Source organism: Macaca nemestrina, chromosome 11 (assembly GCF_043159975.1).
Source record: "Macaca nemestrina isolate mMacNem1 chromosome 11, mMacNem.hap1, whole genome shotgun sequence".
In the NCBI taxonomy this organism is placed as follows: Eukaryota; Metazoa; Chordata; class Mammalia; order Primates; family Cercopithecidae; genus Macaca; species Macaca nemestrina.
Window position 1 is genome coordinate 80,075,477 of NC_092135.1, and position 20,558 is coordinate 80,096,034.

Here is a 20,558-nt window from a genome sequence, read left to right on the forward strand (position 1 = left end):
CAAAAGCCAAAATTGACAAATGGGATCTCATTAAACTAAAGAGCTTCTGCACAGCAAAAGAAACTACCATCAGAGTGAACAGGCAACCTACAGAATGGGAGAAAATTTTTGCAATCTACTCATCTGACAAAGGGCTAATATCCAGAACCTGCAAAGAACTCAAACAAATTTACAAGAAAAAAACAAACCACCCCATCAAAAAGTGGGCAAAGGATATGAACAGACATTTCTCAAAAGAAGACATTCATACAGCCAACAGACACATGAAAAAATGCTCATCATCACTGGCCATCAGAGAAATGCAAATCAAAACCACAATGAGATACCATCTCACACCAGTTAGAATGGCGATCATTAAAAAGTCAGGAAACAACAGGTGCTAGAGAGGATGTGGAGAAATAGGAACACTTTTACACTGTTGGTGGGATTGTAAACTAGTTCAACCATTATGGAAAACAGTATGGCGATTCCTCAAGGATCTAGAACTAGATGTACCATACGACCCAGCCATCCCATTACTGGGTATATACCCAAAGGATTATAAATTATGCTGCTATAAAGACACATGCACACGTATGTTTATTTCAGCACTATTCACAATAGCAAAGACTTGGAATCGACCCAAATGTCCATCAGTGACAGATTGGATTAAGAAAATGTGGCACATATACACCATGGAATACTATGCAGCCATAAAAAAGGATGAGTTTGTGTCCTTTGTAGAGACATGGATGCAGCTGGAAACCATCATTCTTAGCAAACTATCACAAGAACAGAAAACCAAACACCGCATGTTCTCACTCATAGGTGGGAACTGAACAATGAGATCACTTGGACTCAGAAAGGGGAACATCACACACCGGGGCCTATCATGGGGAGGAGGCCGGGGGGAGGGATTGCACTGGGAGTTATACCTGATGTAAATGACGAGTTGATGGGTGCAGCACACCAACATGGCACAAGTATACATATGTAACAAACCTGCACGTTATGCACATGTACCCTACAACTTAAAAGTATAATAATAATAAATAAATTAAAAAAAAAAAAAGAAATCCCTCTCTAGGTATTCCGACCCTCCCTATATAACCCTGCATTAAAACTTGATCTAGTCTAAGTTCATTTTTCAGGCAAGAAATAGGCCCAGAATAATCAGCTGACTTTCTACAATGCAGATTATAAATAGATAACCTGAAGTCAAAACGACTGGCTTTTAATTCACTGATACTTCAAGAAGACCAGTAATGTGACCTTTGAATTTCATTTTACTGGAAGGGTTTGCAAGGTCATATATATAGAAAGCTGCTTATTAGGAATGAATGCAAGTGGCCTGCTCAAAGAAATTGCATATAAACTTGTTTGTCAGCCAGGAAAAAGAGTGAAAATAAAGGAACATCAATAATTCTATTCATTTCAAAGAGTTTTAGGTGTTCATCTCAACCAGTTTCAAAAGTTCAAGTCTAACAAAAGTAATTTGTAAAATGATAAGAAATATTATGAGTTTGCTTTGTAAATAGAGTCTCAATTCTTCAAGGAGCAGCGAGGGGATAGTTGTTATAGGAGAGACGCTTACCAAAACCAACAGAAATCCTCTAAATTTAGCTAATCTAGGCTTTTAGATTGCAATTTGAGCTCGCTTTTCCCATATTAGAATCATAATGTGTTAGACTCGTGGTGCTGTAAATAACACTTGCAGGGAATTACAACAAACACACTATCAAGTGGATATTAGAGACTTTTGTTCTCCAGTCACGGTCTCACTATCTGAGAAATAACCTGTTAGGATAAATTATTATACAATTGAAAATATGACAATAATAATCAATACTTTGTGAATACCTACTAGGTGGCAGACACTATTCTAAGTGCTTCACTCACCTCACTTCCCTGAATCCTCTCTGCAAATTTATTATTATTATTATTATTATTATTATTATTATTATTTGAGACGAAATTTTGCTGTTGTTGTCCAGGCTGGAGTGCAATGGTGTGATCTCGGCCCACTGCAACCTCAGTCTCCTGGGTTCAAGCAATTCTCCTGCTTCAGCCTCCCAAGTAGCTGGGACTATAGGTATCCACCACCACGCTCAGCTAATTTTTTTTTGTTTTTTGTTTTTTGTTTTTTTGTATTTTTCATAGAGATGAGTTTCACGTGTTGGCCAAGCTGGCCCTGAACCCTGACCTTCAGGTGATCCACCTGCCTTGGCCTCCCAAAGTGCTGGAATTACATGTGTGAGCCACCACACCTGGCCTCCCTCACAGCAACCGTATAAAGTAAGGTTAAACAATTGTGGAAGCTGAGACATAGCTTGAAATCTATCTGCCCAAAGTCTTAAAGCCAGCAAGCGGCTGGATCCCTCTGAAAAAGGACAACCAGAATATTGGCCTCTAGTTTGACTGTTTCCCAAGCTACAATCATGAGTAACCTACCCTCACCATTTCTGCCATATTCATATGCCACCTATCCTCTCACTTACCTAATATTTTTCTTTAAATAGACTTTAAATTCACTCTTTTAAAAAATTAGTTTTGTTCTCAATAGTAATTTTCCTACCACAGAAATAAATTTTTTGTTCTTTTTGTATTTTTCTAATACCTCAAATCCATAATTAAAAGATCATTTCTCATGTAGATATAAAAAACAAAATGATTTAATAGCTTATTTTGCACTCCCTATTTTTGACTTACCTAGCCCAACAATCCCTGCATGTGAGTAGGAAAATCATTGTTATGATTTTCATTTTAGGGATGAGAAAGTCATGATTAGAGGGGTAACTGACTCTTCCAAGGCACCATAGCCTAGGTGAATTTGGGAGACAGAATCACAAGCTATTCCTCAGAGCAATGCCCTGGTTAATTTTTTCAATTTACAGCAATAGTAAATGGTGTTTGAAATATACTTACCACAGATTTGGTTTGTGCAGTCTTTTCAACAGAAATACTAGCTCTGAGTAACACTGCATTCTTATTTCTTCATGAGAAGAATATTATCTTTGCTATGTATAACAGTATTTCCTTAAGCAGACACGTCTCTAAGTTGCTTCAGTTTTACTTTTAGACCATTTATATAGTTTATGTTGCAGATAACTAGAATAAATTGGTGATCAAAGATTAAAGTTACAGTCATTGGAGAAATGTAATGTAGGATAAATCAGATATTCTGATTTTAATTGGTGTTCTGGCACCCATATAATGTAGTTTGCCTTACATGCTGGGAAAAAGAAATCTGTTTTAATTCCAGGGGAAATACTTTCCCTATTTTTTTCCTCTTAATTTTAATGCAGAAAAAGCAGTTGTATGTGTTCTTTTACTTCGCAGTATGCATGAAGGCAACAGTAAGATAAGAGAGGACCGCACACTAGGTAGAAGAAAAAGAAGACTGTGAAAACAAAATTCCACTTAATTCCCAAATATGCTAGCTCCAATCCTGTAAAATTAGAGAAAGTAATACCTTAAAGTGTTACATAAGATACAAATCAAGAAATAGGTAAATTATGTATTGGTTCACTAAAGAAAAACAAAAACATCTGATTTTGAGGAAAATACAGCAATTTACTTTAGCAAGCTTTAGACTTATACCCAATGCATATGTGCTAGGCATCTTGATATGTAGAGAGTTTTACAGGTGATCTATGGAAAATGAAAATTTTATATGTATATTCATCTGCAAATCAGTGAAATTATACTCAACTTGGGGCAGCTGATACCTTATCAAATAGCCAGAAATCTTAATGCTTAAGTTACACTGAAAGAGTTTAACAATGTAGGAGGTAGTTGAATTGGCTCCTTGAAAGAGTTGTCTAATATTGGGTCTAAAGGTTGTATATGTTTTGTTGGCACACAGGTAGGAGTATGCTCTTAGTGAAGGGATGAGGAGGTATAGTGGAGTCTGAGCAAAGGCAGGAGGTTGAAAAGAAAAATGATATATGCCGGGAAAGGAATGAAGTCCAATTGAGAAAACTACTGTGAGCTCCTACCCACTGGTTAAAGCAATTATTTCTCCATCGGAGTGTCATTCTTTTAGAGGAAGACTCAGATAGCTATTAAAATGTTATTATTCCTAGAAGGGAACTTTGTGACTGAATTGCAGATCTTCTTAAAAGAAAGCAGGGTCTGAAGAGCAGGGAGACGATAAGAATGTACGGGCATTAATTGAAGGTAGAGAAGATGGTGGTGGCAATGGAGAGAGCAGCTCTGGAGTGGTGAAGTTAAGACCATTCAAATCACACTTTATCTCTTGTAAAGAGTGGCAGGAATCAGCCATGGAAATGCTCAGATTTGGCTCTTAGAGGCAAGCTGATGTGGAAGGCAACATGGGGCTGCTCTAATTTCTCAATTAGGATGAAAAATGGGATGAAAATTGAGTCTGATGTTGGAGATACTGAAGGGTAGGAGATTCAGAGGCAGGTAAGGGATGAGAAATTACATAAAAGGTACAATGTACACTATTAGGGTGATGGCTGTACTTGAGTGTGAGAGATGTGCCAAAAATTCACATATTCTTTATCTCTATAAATAGGACAAATTAATTATAGAATATTGATTTTAACTATCTACCTAAGTGAGTTTCAAAAGCTAGAACTTGGAAAAAATAATTTGTAAAATGATGAAAACATTTTGGCTTTCCTTTAAGTACTCTGAATAAACTATTCTGGTTGATTGAGTTTTCTTTGTAAAGCTGGATGAAGAAAACAAACAAACAATAACAACAACAACAAAAAACAAACCTCAATTGTCTTTAGTAAAACTGTCAATACATAAATCCATTTCTGTGCCTGAATGGAGAATGCTGAATATGATTGAATTTGTTTTGATGATGACAATCATGTAAAAACAAAAACAAAAAATCCTGAGGTGCATTGTTCTAAACATAAACCATTAATTCTCTCCTATACATGTGCACTAGATATATACCTGTCAAATATGTATCATTCATCTTTATCTTGAAAGGATCTGGGAAGCTGATATGGTTTGGCTGTGTCCCTACCCATATCTCACCTTGAACTTAATAATCACCACGTGTCAAGGGCAGGGCCAGGTGAAGGTAATTGAATCATGGGGGCAGTTTCCCCATACTGTTCTCATGGTAGTGAATAAGTCACGCGAGATCTGATGGTTTAATAAATGGGAGTTCCCGTGCCTCTTGCCTCTCTTGCCTGCCGCCATGTAAGCCACGCCTTTGCTTCTCCTTTGCCTTCCACGGTGATTGTGATGCCTCCTCAGCCATGTGGAGCTGTGAGTCCATTAAACCTCTTTCTTTTATAAATTACCCAGTCTCAAGTACGTCTTTATTAGCAGTGTGAGAACAGATTACTACAGAAATCATTTAAAAATCAATTCTTAAATTTTCTGGTTTGTTACCATTATCAATTTACAAGTTAAAAAATTAATTGAAGGATCTACTTTCAATGTGGAATTTTATAACATAATACTATTACTGACAAATTATTTTTCAAGTTGCTCAGCTTTAAGAATGTCAGAAAAAAAAATAAGGCATTCATATTATGTAATTTTACCACTTATCCGAAATCACTCACCTATAATTTTTCATTGTTCTGAGCTCTTTTTTTTTTAAATGGGCCCAAACATGAATATAAAAAATATGTCAAATTTTAAATTCTGTGATTTGTTTGTTTGTTTGTTTTTTGTTTTTTAGACAGGGTCTCATTCTGGTCACCCAGGCTAGAATGCAGTGGTGCTATCATGGCTCAACTGCAGCCTCCACCTCCTGGGCTCAGGTGATCCTCCCAACTTCAGACTCCCAAGTAGCTGGAACCACACAAGCACGCCACCATGCCCAGGTACTGTTTTATACTTTTTGTGGAGATGGGGTTTCGTCATGTTGCCCAGGCTGGTCTTGAACTCCTGGACTCAAGCAATCTGCTCACCTCAGCCTCCAAAAGTGTTGGGATTACAGGCATGAGCCACCATGTCCAGCTGGGAAATTCTGGCTCTTTATGCAATAACCTTAAAATGATGCAATACACAACCACATTTATATTTTAAATTCTTGTATTTTACTAAATATGGACTAGATATATACATGTAGGATAAGCATGTATCATTCATCTTTATCATGAATGGCTGTAGGAAATTGATATGGTTTGGCTGTGTTCCCACCTATATCTCACCTTGAACTATAATAATCCCCACTTCAGTCGGGTGCAGTGGCTCACGCCTGTAATCCCAGCACTTTGTGGGGCTGAGGTGGGTGGATCACCTGAGGCCGGGAGTTCGAGACCAGCCTGACCAACATGGAGAAACCGCATCTCTACTAAAAATATAGAAAATTAGCTGGGCATCGTGGCACATGCCTGTAATACCAGTTACTCGGGGATCAATTCTGAGGCAGGAGAATTGCTTGAACCCGGGAGGCAGATGTTGCCGGTGAGCCAAGATCACGCCATTGCACTCCAGCCTGGGCAAAAAGAGAGAAACTCCATCTCAATAATAATAATAGTAATCATCCCCACGTGTCAAGTGCGGGACCAGGTGAAGATAATTGAATCATGGTTACAGTTTCTCCCATGCTGTTCTCGTGGTGGTGAATAAGTCTCATGAGATCTGATGGTTTTATAAACGGGAGCTCACCTGCACAAGCCCTCTTGCCTGCCGCCATGTAAGCCATGACTTTGCCATGATTGTGAGGCCTCAACAGCCATATCAATAATCTGTCTATATGTATTTTAGCATAAAGTGTTACTATAGCTCAAATTATTTTACCCTAAGTTATCTGTACAGGAAATTGCATAAGAACATAACTTAGTAAGGAGGAATAACTTAAGTTTATAATTATTAAGAAAAATATTAGTAGCAACAGTAAAAACAATAGTAAACATTCAGAAAATGTTTACCATGTACCAAGCACTGTCCTTAGTGCTTCACATATTTTATCATCTTATCCTTTCAACATTTTTTTTTACCCAAGGTCATATATCATCTAAGTGACAGAGCTGGGCTTTCAACCCCAGAGCTATGAATTTTATTACTAAGTTGAAGAGTTTGGTAACGCAGTGCTAAGGCCTTGACTCAAAGGGGAAAGTACTACTGATTGGAAAGGGCAGTAGCATTCTTAGTCATCTGGAAAAGTACAGCAGTGAAGTTTCCAGTTGGGAAACATGGAGTAAACATGACATTTTTCATCTTCCTTCTCTGACAAGCTGCTAGGATTTGAAATTCAGTTCTTCAAGGGTGGCTGGGTACTGTGGTAGTAAAAAGTGTGAGCAGCACTTGTAAGAAATAAGATTCTCTTTTTACTACTATTATCTGCGATAAACCCAGCTAGAAGATAAGCTAAAAAGAATCCAGTAGCAAGGCCTGCACAAGTCCTATACCCGTGGGGATTTCAAATAAAGGGCTGCTAATACCATAAAGGAGAAATAATAGACATTGGGACTCCAAGAATAATGAGAAGTTATTTTATTTAAAATCCAGGATAAATATATAACGGAAGTATCTATGCTTAAAAAATCAAAAGATGTAGAGGAGCACAAACCCTGTTATCATTTTTGTTTTGATGAATTTATTTTATTTTTTTTTTAATTTTTTTTATTTTTTTGAGACGGAGTCTTGCTCTGTCACCCAGGCTGGAGTGCAATGGTGCAATCTCGGCTCACTGCAACCTCCAGCTCCTGGGTTCAAGCGATTCTCCCGGCTCAGCTTTCCCAGTAGCTGGGATTACAGGCACAAGCCACCAAGTCTGGCTAATTTTTGTATTTTTAGTAGAGACAGGGTTTCACCATGTTGGCCAGGCTGGTCTCAAACTCCTGACCTCAGGTGATCTGCCTGCCTTGGCCTTCCGAAGTGCTGGGATTATAGGTGTGAGCCACCGCGCCAGGCCTATTTTGATGAATTGTGACTTTCCATCCTGCAACACCATGGCTAAGCATCCATTGTAGATCTTAAAGATCTCAAATTGTGCACACTTTGCATATTCAAACGTAACAAGAGCTATGAACTGTTTCTAACCTAGAGACTGCAAATATCACAAGTTTCTATAGACTCTAAGACCCAATTTAAGTGTTTATAATCAACAAACTTTTCAATGGAGAGGGCACTTTTTTGTGTGAGTTTCCTTCTGGGGAGGATGAGAGAAGAGTCAGGAAAGTAAGTTTCCTTTGATTTTTTTTCTCTTCATTTTTTTCATGGAAACTAAATCCACTTGCAATCTTTACCAACCTAAATAATATTCACCATGTAAATATCTGTTATGGAAGAACAAGTCATCAGAGGCTGGTGGTATGCATAATCCAAAATTCTAGGAGTCTAAAGATATCTCTGATGGTATTTTGTAAACAATGTTTAACAAATTTGTAAACTGAGTTGAACTGGAGCTACCAAATGCCCCCAGAAATAAATGTTTTTCATCTCATCTTTTAGCTTGAAGCCACCTAATCTTAACTCTAAAAGGCTTTAGAGAGTTGGTAGTAGCTATGTTGATTGGGCCTAAGAATCAGCCAAGATAGAAATCAATTCCACATATTCAGCTATCCTTTAACCTGGGGTGAGAAAGGCTCTTGGGTTCTTACAAAAGTCTTTCCATGTTATTTCTTTCTCTGCTGTGTACATGTCGATACCTAACTTTGGCTGGCTATGATGGGGGATTATTTGACGGGATATGTGGAGAGAGCTAGCTTCATCTACTTACAGTTTGTGAATGTAGTAGTGGAAGAAATTGTCTCCCTTGGGTGTATATGCAAGTTGCTCCTATTAAAGTAAACTTGTAAATTCATGCTTTAAAATAAAAAGCACTTTAAGCAATTAGTCACAAAGTACTTTACTGATCTACAACTTTCAGTCAGAATTATGGGAAGTTGTAGAATCTCTAATCTTTAAAGACTCATGTAACAAATTAACTGTCCTGATGGAGGCAAACTTATTTAAAATAAGTTGTGGGTATTATCTCTACATCAAAATAACATCGAAACTATTCTCTTACTGTTGTTGTACTGCCTTTATTTGATGAAGTTTTTGTTTCTTACTGATGTTTCTGAGCTTCTCTGAATCGACAGACATGCCTTCATATTTTATAGAAGCCTCATCTCAGATCGAAGGGTAATGTGGGAACACAGGAGTCTTCTGAATGAATCCCACGTCCAGAGTGATGAGTTAATATCTTTGAGTTGATATTAACTTAGACTGAATTTCTATTGCTAACTCTACAAAAATTTCCTGACATGAATCAAAATTAGTGCATGGCTTCCAAGATCACTCACTACCCAGTTATCTTGCTAAAGAATGGGCCTTGGTTGTGTTTTGAAGATGACACTGTAATAAACGTTGAGCATCAGATTCTTGTAGGTTTTCACCATCTTCCCGAGAAGACATACTGAATCCTACCTGAAGAGATCTTCTAGATCACTTTTCCTTTCCTTTTCACTTTGTATAATTTTTTTCTTTGGAGAAAGAACACAATACAGAAATTAGATACATATGACAGAGATCAAATAATTTAGTTACATATTTTTTGCATGATTACTGGGAATTTCCTAGATTCCTATCACTAACAAGAGAAAATTATATTAGCCAAAGTATAAATAGCAGTCCTAGAAGAAGTAAAATTAGGGAAGCTGAAGAGTTTGGGCTGTATACAGTCTAAATCTAGGCATACTTTAAGAGATAAAAATTTAAATGGTAAAAATCCCTTCAGGAAAAAATTGAATTGTCATAAACCAAGTTCACTGGATTAATTAAAGTGCCCTTTTTAAAGAAAATTTAGGTTTACAGAACATTCTTTTTTAGAATCCTTTTTTCCCCCAAAGGGTTCTGTGACAGATATATGAAGTGGCAGAAGCCTTAATAGAAAGTATTTAGATAAAGATGGTTCATTTATAACTATATAGAGTGAGCAGCTCTAGTAGCCATTCAGAACAAGCTAATTCCATTGCTTGATTTACTCATACAGAAAACTGGAGGGATTTTAAAGATATTTGGGGATAAACTTTATAGACTATCTTGATAGGTTAATTAAGAATGGAAAGGTGATAAAAATCACCTATCAAGGTAATTCATCATACAGCAGTTCACTCGATTGATTGATGGACTGCGCCGTTGCATGTTTTGTCATGAGTTAAGCATAATCTTACATATATCAAAATCATCATGAGCAAGTAATATTTTTCTGTAGTACACTTCTTTAAGGAAGCTTTCTATAAAATATCCATTCAGTCTCAAGGAGCATATGTGAGCCCAGGATAATAAGAGTTAATGTAGGCTGAGTGCATTGGCTCATGCCTATAATCCAAGCCCTTTGGGAGGCTGAGGAGAGAGGATTACTTGAGTCCAGGAGTTCAAGACCAGCCTGTGGAGTACAGTGAGACCACATCTCTACAAAAGTAAAAATTTAGCCAGGCATGGTAGTGTGTGTCTGTAGTCCTAACTATTCAGGAGACTGAGGCAGGAGGATGTCTTGAGCCCGGGAGTTTGAGGCTGCAGTGAGCTATGATTATGCCATTGCACTTCAGGCTGGGTGACACAGCGAAACCCTGTCTCAAATTAAAAAAAAAAAAAAGAATTATTGTAGAAAATGCTAAGTTCTAAACACTTTATATATATTGACTCATTTAATCCTCCTAATAGCTCTTGAGACAGAGACTATTTTTGTGATCTTCACTTTAAAAATGAGCAAACTGAAACACAAAAAAGATTAAACAAATTGTCCAAGATTACATAACTAAAAAGTAAGGAACCAGAATTGAACAAGACGGTCTAGTTCTGGAGTCCTAGATCCTAACCGTATATTGTGCTCCCTCCCTGGGTGTAATGTACTGCCTCTTATGTTTTTGGCTTTTCTTAGTGTGATGATTAATTTTAGGTGTCAGTTTGACTCGATCAAGGGTTGGTGAAATATTGATTTGGGGTATGGCTGTGAGGGTGTGTCCAGAAGAGATTGAACCATGAGTCAGTGAACTTGGCCATCCTCGATGTGGGCATGCACCATCCAATCAGTTAGGGATGTGGGTAGAGCAATGCAGGCAGGAGAAGAGGGATGTTTGTCTTGCTCAGCTTTCTCTTTTGACCTCTCTATCTCTCTTCTTGAGTAGGACACCTTTTTATCCTTTGTCCTTGGATACCAGACTCCAGGTTCTTTGGCCCTTAAACTCTGAGACTTGCAGTAGCTGCCTCCTGGGACACTCTAAGGCCATTGGCTTCAGACTGGGGCTGCATTCTTGGCCTCCTTGGTTTTGAGGCTTTCAGACTCAGTGGTCACACTACCAGCTTCCCTTAAAGTCATGCTACCAACTGTTTCTTCATCTTGCAGACAGCCTACGGTGGTGAGACTTTGCCTTTGTGACAATGTGAGCCAATTTTCCCTAATAAATTCCCTTTCATATATATCCTATTGGTTCTGTCCTCCTGGAGAACCCTGACTAATACAGACACTGATGCCAGGAATGGTTCTAGAGAAACAGTATTTTTAAAATGAATTTCATTAATGGGTTTTGGGATTTCTGGAACTGACTCTATAATCTGATTAAACCTAAATAGTCTTTGGTGTGAACTGTTTATAGAGATACACAAAATAAATGCACTTGATGCTCCTAATTCACCACTTTCAGGAGGTAAGTTTAGTGACTCTATGCATACCTTCAAACTCTTGTGGGAAACCAGTGAATGATAATGAAGTTAGTTGAGTGGTCTTAATATCACTGGATGAAGTGAGGAAAGAAAAAGATGAGATCAGGGATTCCAATTCCCAGATCCAGATGCACATACATACCCTAAAACTTTCTAAGTGTGTCCTGAAGGAGAATCTCCTCTTCTGTAGCCATAGGACTTAAACTGCTGAAAATCAAACACAAGCCTTCAGCATGCCATTGGCTGAATTACAAAGAAAGGTGAACTCTCGGCCTCTACTGTTGTCTACTGTTAAAGTGAGGACATTAGTTGGGAAAAAAAAATGGAATTATCTAAATGGGGATGGGGATATGAGGGATGACCTTGGGGAGCTGGGGGCATTGAGCTCCTAAATTCTGATGAGTAATTTTTGCCAGGGTGAGTATCCTCTCCACCCCCAGAGGCAGCAGCACCCCCACCCACAGTGGTATCTCCTTTCCGCCCCTCTCTGAGATTAACTGCATTGCCACAAAAAAGAGTAATGGTCTCCCCTGCAGCAGTTGCCAGGCAAGACAATGCTGGTTCTCCTCAAGACCCACCCCCACCACCCCTCTTTGCTTCTAAACCTATAAATAGACTCAAATCCCAGAGGCGAGGTTCAGAGTATGACCCACAAGGAGGTGCACTATAGTTCCAAAAGAACTACTTGAATGTTCTAATTGATACCGGCAGACATCCAGGAAGCCTGTGTGGGAATGGACATTAAGGATGTGGGATTGTGGTGGGAGAAACATAAAGGATGAGGCCAAATTTATTGATATGAGCCCACTAAGCATATATTCTGCATTTAATATTGCAGCTCAAGGAGTGAAAAAAGGCACTATAAGTTTATTTGGTTGACTGGCTGAAACATGGATAAAAAAATAGCCCACCCCATGAGTGAGCTGGGGAGGCCTGATCTACCTTGGTCTCATTTAGAGGAGGGAATTAAAAGGCTTAAGGAAATTGGAATGCTACAGTGAACTTGTCACATAAAACCTACTCACCCACACTGGAAGGGTCCAGAAGATATACCTTTCACTAATATTTTAAGAAATAAATTTGTGAGGGGAGCACCAGCATCCTTAAAGATTTCTGTGACTGCTCTTCTCTGCATTCCAGAACTTACGGTGGGAACTACAATCACTCAATTAGAAAACAAATGCAATGGGAATAATTGGATCATTGGGTGGCAGGGACCAAGTGATGGCACTCAAATGCCAAAGGCAAGGTGGGCGTAGTTACTGGAATTAACAGCAGAGGCAAAGCAACAATCAGAATAATCTGACTTGTGTAGACCTCCAGCACTGACTAATTAATCATGATGTTCCTAGAAGTAAAATAGATGGGAAGCTTACTGTGCTCTTTCTTGAACTGTAGAAGCACAAAATTTCTGGGTCAAGTGAACAAAATTCTAACTCGAATCATGACAACAGGGAATCACTGCCCCTCAATCAATTTCTAGACTTGAGCCAGTTTATAGACCCAGAGCCCTTTAAGTGAAGGGGAGACCAGATCCCGTTGAGGAAAAGCCCTGGTGCACTACATAAAATTTATACTGTTAGTCTTTCTCCTATACTTCCCCCAAAGGGACCTCTGGCCTTGTATCAGGGAAAGGAAAATAATCAGACTTTTCAGGGATGACTGGCCACTGGCTCTGAACTGACATTGATTCCAAGAGACTGAAAACGTCACTGTGGCCCTCCAGTTGTAGTAGAGGTTTAGGGGAGTCAGGTGATTAATGCAGCTTTAGCTCAGGTCCAGTGGTCCCCAAACCCATAATGTAGTTATTTCCCCAGTTCAAAATGCATTATTGGAATAGACAGACTTAGCAGCAGGCAGAATCCCCACATTGGTTCCCTAACTAGGGGGTGAGGATTATTATGATAGGGAAGGCCAAATGGAAGCTATTAGAACTGCCTGTACCTAAGACAATAGTAAATAGAAAATAAGGTAGCATTCTTGAATGGTTTTCAGAGACTAGTGCAACCATCAAGGACTTGAAAGATGCAGAGGTGGTGATTTTCACCATATTCCCATTCAACTCTTCTATTTGGCTTGTACAGAAGACAGGTGGATCCTGGAGAATGGCAATGACTTATTGTAAGCTTAACCAAGTGGTGACTCTAATTGCAACTGCTATATCCAATGTAGTTTCATTCTTGAACACATTAACACATCTGGTGCCTGTTATGCAGCTATTGTTCTGGTAAATGCTTTTTCTCCATACCTGTCCATAAGGCCCATCAGAAGCAGTTTGATTCACTGGCAAGGCCAGCAATACACCTTTGCCTTCCTACCTCAGGGGTATACCAACTCTTCAGCCTTATGTCATAATCTGTTTTACAGGGATCTTGATTGCTTTTCCCTTCCACAAGATATCACCCTGTTCACTTCATTGATGGCATTATGTTAATTGGACCTAGTGAGCAAGAAGTAACAACCGCTATGGATTTATTGGCAAGACATGTGCATTGTCAGGGACCTGGAAATAAATCCAACTAAACTTCAGGGCCTTCTATCTCCATGAAATTTCTAAGGGTCCCATGGTGTAGGGCCTGTAAAGATAGCCCGTCTAAAGTAAACGATGAGTTGTTGGCATCTGGCCCCTCCTACAACTGGGAAAGAAGCACAATGCCTAGTGGACCTATTTGGATTATAAAGGCAACATATTTGGGTGTGTTACCCTAGCCCATTTACTGGGTAACACAAAACCCTGCTAGTTATGAGTGGGGCACAGAATAGGAAAAGACTTTGCAACAGGTCCAGGCTGCTATGCAAGCTACTCTGCCACTTGGGCCATGTGACCCAAGAGCTCCAATGGTCCTTGCTGTATCAGTGGCAGATAGGTATGCTGTTTGGAGCCTTTGGCAGGGCCCTACGGGTGAATCACAATAGAGGTCTTTAGGATTCTGGAATGAGGCCTGGCATCATCTGCAGATAACTACTCTCCTTTTGAGAGATAGCTCTTGACCTGCTACTAGGCCTTAGTAAAAGCTGAATGCTTGGCCTTGGACCAGCAAATTACCATGTGACCTGAACTGCCTACCATTAACTGGGTGTTATTTGGCCCATTAAGCCATATAGTTGGGGAGACACAGCAGTATTCTATCGTCAGATGGTACTGGTATACACATGATTGGGCTGAAGCAGGTCCTGAAGGCACAATGGTAAGTTACATGAAGCAGCCCAAATGCCCATAGTCCTCACTCCTTCTACATTGCCTGCTCTCTCCCAGTTTGTACAATGCCTTCATGGGGAGTTCCCCACAATCAGTTGACAGAGGATGAGAATACCTGGTCCAGTGGTTTGGCTGAATGGTCAAGGACTTGGAAGGAACATAATTGGAATATTGATAATACAGAAATTTGGGGAAGAGTTATATGTATAGACCTCTCTGAGTGGGCAAAAAATGCAAAAATATTTGTGTTCCATATGAATACTCACCAAAAGGTGACCTCAGCACAGGAGGGTGTTAATAATCAAGTGAATAGGATGACTCATTCTGTGGATACCAGTCAGCCTCCTCCTCAGTTACCATTGGCATTGCCCAATGAGCTCATGAACAAAGTGACCATGGTGGTAGGGATCGAGGTGATTCATGGGCTCAGCAACATGGGCTTCCATTCACCGAGACTGATCTGGCTATTGCCTCACCATAGACTGAGCACTCACAGACCAACAGTGAGCACTCAGAGACTAACAGTGAGCCCTAATATGGCATCAACCCCCAGGGAAGATTGATTCCATCAGACTATTTCCATCACAGAAGGGGCAGCATTTTGTCTTTACTGGCATAAACACTTACTATGGATATGGATTTGTCTTCCCTGCATACAATGCTATTGCCAAAACTACCATCTGTAGACTTATGTAATGGCTTATTCACCGCCATCCTATTCCACACAGCATTGTTTCTGACCAAGGAACTCACTTCACAAGGAAAAAGTGCAGCAATCAGCTCATTCTCATAGAATTCACTGGTCTTAACATGTTTCCCATTATGCTGAAGAAGCTGGCTTCTACAGTACCAGTTAGGTGACAATATTTTACAGGGCTGAGACAGATTTTTCCAGAAGGCTGTATATGTTCTGAATCAACATCAAATATATGGTACTGTTTCTCCCATAGCCAGGAGTCATAGGTCTGGGAATCAATGGGTAGAAATGGAAGTAGAACTACTTACCATCACCCCTAGTGACCCACTAGCAAAATTTTTTCTCACTGTTCCTGCAATATTATGTTCTTCTGACCTAGTTATGAAGGGAACTTGGTTCCAGAGGGAGGAATGCTTCTACTAGGAGACACAAAAATGATTCCATTGAACTGGGAATTAAAACTGTGACTCAGCTGCTTTGAGTTCCTCATGATTCTTGAGTCAACAGGCTAAAAAGGGAGTTAGGGTGCTGGCTAGGGTGATTGATCTAGGCTACTAAGGGGAAATTGGCCTATTGCTCCACAGTGGAGATAAAGAATAGTATTTCTGGAATACAGAAGATTCCTTAGAGAAGCTATTACTATTACCCTGTCCTGTGATGAAGGTCAATGGGAAACTACAACCACTCAATATAGCCTGGACTGTGAATTGCCCAGACTCTTCAGGAATGAAGGTTTGGGTCACCCTGCCAGGCAAAGAACCATGACCAGCTGAGGTGCTTACTGAAGGCAAAGGGAATACAGAATGGGTAGTAGAAGACATGTATAAATACCATATACAGCCATGTGGCCAGATACAGAAATGAGGACTGTAATTTTCATAAGTATTTCCTATTTTGTTAAGAACACATTTGTATGTATATTAACATGTCTTAAGCAAGTATCTTTGTTTTCTTTTGTCTTTCTCCTTTATCACATAACATAAGATTTATTGACAATATCAGCCTTTGAATATTGTTAATTTTATAATTTTATATCAGATTTGAGTTGCAGGAGATCAGAAGAGTAAACAACACTCATGAACTTTATCTTTTCTTCTGAGGATGGGATTAGTACATGTTGACTTGTAAACAGGATAGTTTTACCATGTTGGACAGAATTATGACCTTTTTATAGTCTTCATTTGGAGATTAGGTGTGGTTTAAAGAGGTGCATAATGGGTGCCAAGCTGGCAAGGGATAGACTTGTGATGGGTAATTTTGCGTACCAACTTGACTGGATTGAGGGATGCCTAGATGGCTAGTGAAGCATTGTTTTGCGGTGTGCCTAGGTGACTGTTTCCAGAGAAGATTAACCCATGAGTCAGTGGACTGAGAGAGAAGACCTACCCTGAATGTGGGCGGGCACCATCCAATCAGCTGGGGGAGCAGCTGGGACAAAGCAGGTAGAAAAAGGGAGACACTCAGCTTGCTCTGGCTTTCTCTCTCTCCCTTTCTGAGTAGGAAACTTCCATCACAGAAGGTGCTGTTTATCCTCCTTCCCTTGGACATTCAGCTCCAGGTTCTTCAGCCTTTGGACCCTGAGACTTGTACAAACAGCCTCCTGGGAGCGGGGTGGTCTAAGGCCTTCAGCCTCAGGCTGGGGCTCCACTGTTCACTTTCCTGGTTTCTAGGCTTTTGAATTTGGACTGAGTCAAGCCACCAGCTTTTCTGGCTCTCCAGCTTGCAGATGGCCCATCATGGGACTTTGCCTTTGTGACTGCATGAGGCAATTCTCCCTAATACATTTCATTCCACATGTATTCCTTATTGTTTCTGTCCCTCTGGAGAACCTTGACTAATCTGATGATATTTTATAGACAAGTTTTCCACCTCCCATGAGAAGGCAAGGACAGATAGAATAAATAAATACACTTATTTGTGAAATGCATTATTCAGTACTGGACATCAGCCATTCTTAGCTAATTAATTATTGGAGTGCTCCTACTAGTCTAGCTTAGTTAACTATTAAGTAAACTGATAACAGTAAAAGAAGATGTAGGAAAGCAGCTCTTAAAAACCAGACTTTTTCCAGGAAGAAATAACTTAGCTAACCTTAAGCTGAATTATGTAGGAAACAAGTCAATTTCAAATCCAACCAAAACAGTACAATAAACCGTATATGTTCTGAGAGACCAAAATAAATGCCCACTTATTAACTAAGATGAACCCTAAGGTTAAGGAAACAAAAGTTACTTTCAGGTTGAGTGTTGGGAGCTTGACTATCATGGAAACTTCCTAAATTCCTATGGCTACAAGAAAAACCACACTCTTGCTAAGCTCCCTAACAATAAGAGATATCAGAAAAATTGTCAGACCCTTCCTAACTGATTTATAGTCCACACCACTACAACTTTGAGAAGACTGAGGGCCAATCTTACATTCTTTCCTGAGAAGTAACTGAAGATCTCAAGCCAGTTTTGGCCAGCTTGCAGAGACTGTCCATAAACTGTCTTTGTATCCTATATTTCTTTAACAGAAAGAGCCAAATTCCTCCTCACTTTAATGCTAAATCCTCACCCCAGAATAAACATGGGATGTACATTACATATATGTTTACCTATTGGGCATGTGCTTGACTCTGCTAATAAATATGTATAGCTTTTTTCCCAAACCTGCTAAATATGTATGCCTCTATTGTGTAATACAGACTCTGTGAGGCAACTACCCTTTCCCTCTTAGAAGAGAGAGCATCTTTGGTACATACCGGAGACTGTCTCTTCCCAATTTGCAAACTGATATTGCCAGTAAAACTCACCTTTCTACTATTTGGCCAACCTGGTGGGTTTTTGGATGATACATTTCATCCCTGCCATTCACTCTCACTATAAATATAAATATGTTTTCAAAGATATCTATCCCTTAGGACAAATGGTAGAATTAACGTAAAAGATAATTTTTTAAAAATTTGCACTACCTTTCTGACGGTTTAGAAAAGGGACAATCTAAAGTGAAAACAGGTGGACTAGGCTTTATTGTAGAAATGACAGAATTAGCAGTTAGTTGCTCAAAGAAAATTTATTGGCACTCGGTAAAGACAAATGCCACAAAATCCCATTGAAACAGATATTTGAAAGCACAAGGTGCTGATGTAGCCACTAGATGAATCTGTTCGATAGTGGTTGAGCCCGGTGAATTAAGGAGTTTACAGCTGTTATTTATATGGCTCATGATGCTTATTGAGCAATCTGCAAAAATGGATTCCCTTTCTCACACAGGGCAAGGTAGATTTCCAGCAAGCATATCAAAATCGCCAAGCCTTTTGGTCAAATTAGAGCTGCCACCTTTTGCATGAGGTTTTACTTAAAGGTGTTTACTGATGGATAAACTCACACTTCTGTGAACTGGTTCTTGCTTCTGAAAAAAAAAAGGGTACTTATTTTAATAATTTAGAGAAAATGCTGTAAAGAAGTTGTGAAAAAATGTAATACCCATTTATAATCAGCCATGATTGTAAAAAATTACTGTGGTAAAATTATGAAGAGAAACATAGTTGACATATTTTCCTTAATTTTTAATATACTTTGCTTTTGCTATTGAAACTTTTATTCCATCAGTGGTGATCTTAAGATGATTCATTTTTTTATAATTCAACTTACTTTTTTACTCTACTTGAATTATTGCCTGGATTCCTATAGAGTCCAACTCTAGTTATCATCAACTAGAGCAGACACTCTCAGAATCTAATGAGAGATTATCTTGAAACCTATTAATATTGTCTGCTAACAAATAGTATGCAAATACTTGGATGTAGAATTTTATTATGTAAAGAAATGATATTCTATCTGTGATTTATTTTCAAAATAAAATAGAATAAAATCATGTTTCTTTTTCCTTTATCCACAGAAAATATATTTCTCCTATTAAAAAAATGTTGAAATATGCTAACAACAATAAAGTTTCTGATTGAATTACAGACCTGGAAGGGCTAATGCTGTCACATAGGTTATAACATGATTTTCAGGTGGAATTGTGCTCTATCATTCCTTAATCTCCTGAAAAGGCATCAAGAAAATTATTAAGTCTTGTGTGTATGTATATATGTGTATGTGTGTGTATCTGACAAGTTATAATCATTCCCAATATAATCTTAATTTTTTGTAATTTAATATAAAAATCATAAATAATTTCTTTAACTCATAAGGATTTGGTAAACTCATAAGCATTAAGATGAGCTATAGAAGGACAATTTTGGCTACATGTGGGTTTTAGAACAATCCTAAACTCATTGAAATTAGGTTTCTTCTCTTTACTATTTACCAGACTTTATATTGATTCCATTTCCAGTTTAGTAGAGTTAGGGAAATACACTTTTAAGGAAAGAATATTGTACATTGAAAAAAGCATACTGAAACATAAATGCTGAAAGTTACACCATAAGAATTATATTTATTTATTTGCACACAAATGTGGCATAGATTTTGTGCATCAACACAACAAATGTCATAAGCTCTGAGTGATACAAGTAAAATAATAGTAAAGACAGTATTGGCTAAAATTGTTAATCATAACAATGAGATATGACACAGAGAAAGAAAAAAATCTATAATACTCAATAAGGACCATCTGCTCGGGTTCCCGTTAAACAAATGGGAGGGACAAAATGCATACCTTGGATGAAAAGGATTAGTGGAATCTTCTGGAATTAACTTCTAATATCCTGACTATATCTAACTATGAGCAAACATCTCAGAGTTACTTCAAGACAGTTGAGCTTCACAGACCACCCCTACTCATAAATTTAGTATAGAGTACATCATCTGATAACTCATCTTCCTGCCAACCCAGATCCTTTCTTGTCCTAGTCCTGCCACTCTTGGGAAAACATTTTATCATCACCAAGCCAGCTAATAATCTCTATGGGAATGCAGGCATGCTCCTTCTACCTTCTTTCTTACTTTTGTCATCCATGCAAATACAGTGGATGGGGCGCACACACACACACACACACACACACACACACACAGACACACACATTCTCCCTCTCTCTCTTTTTCATACACACACATAGACTCACACACACAATATCACTTAAAATATCCTTAAGTT

At 38.7% G+C, this 20,558-nt stretch overlaps 1 protein-coding gene across 21 annotated transcripts in view; it reads right to left on the reverse strand.

Moving 5' to 3' along the window:
• The window catches only part of LOC105499543 (phosphodiesterase 1A), a 410,818-nt gene that overhangs the window by 13,492 nt on the left and 376,768 nt on the right, over positions 1–20,558 (reverse strand). For 9 of the 21 annotated variants that reach the window (XM_071073009.1, XM_071073019.1, XM_071073020.1 and 6 more), the window contains 2 exons: positions 19,429–19,504; positions 18,509–18,866 (listed from right to left, as the gene is read on the reverse strand). The exons of 6 other annotated variants lie outside the window; for them this stretch is intronic. Coding sequence is in view for 7 of the 15 variants with exons in the window: in XM_071073020.1 (XP_070929121.1) it covers positions 19,497–19,504 (8 nt within the window). In the remaining 8 variants the exon portion in view is untranslated. Of the gene's footprint in view, positions 1–18,508; positions 18,867–19,428; positions 19,505–20,558 lie in introns of those variants that run through there. 6 more of the 21 variants (XM_011772157.3, XM_024786962.2, XM_011772156.3 and 3 more) reach the window with 1 other exon arrangement.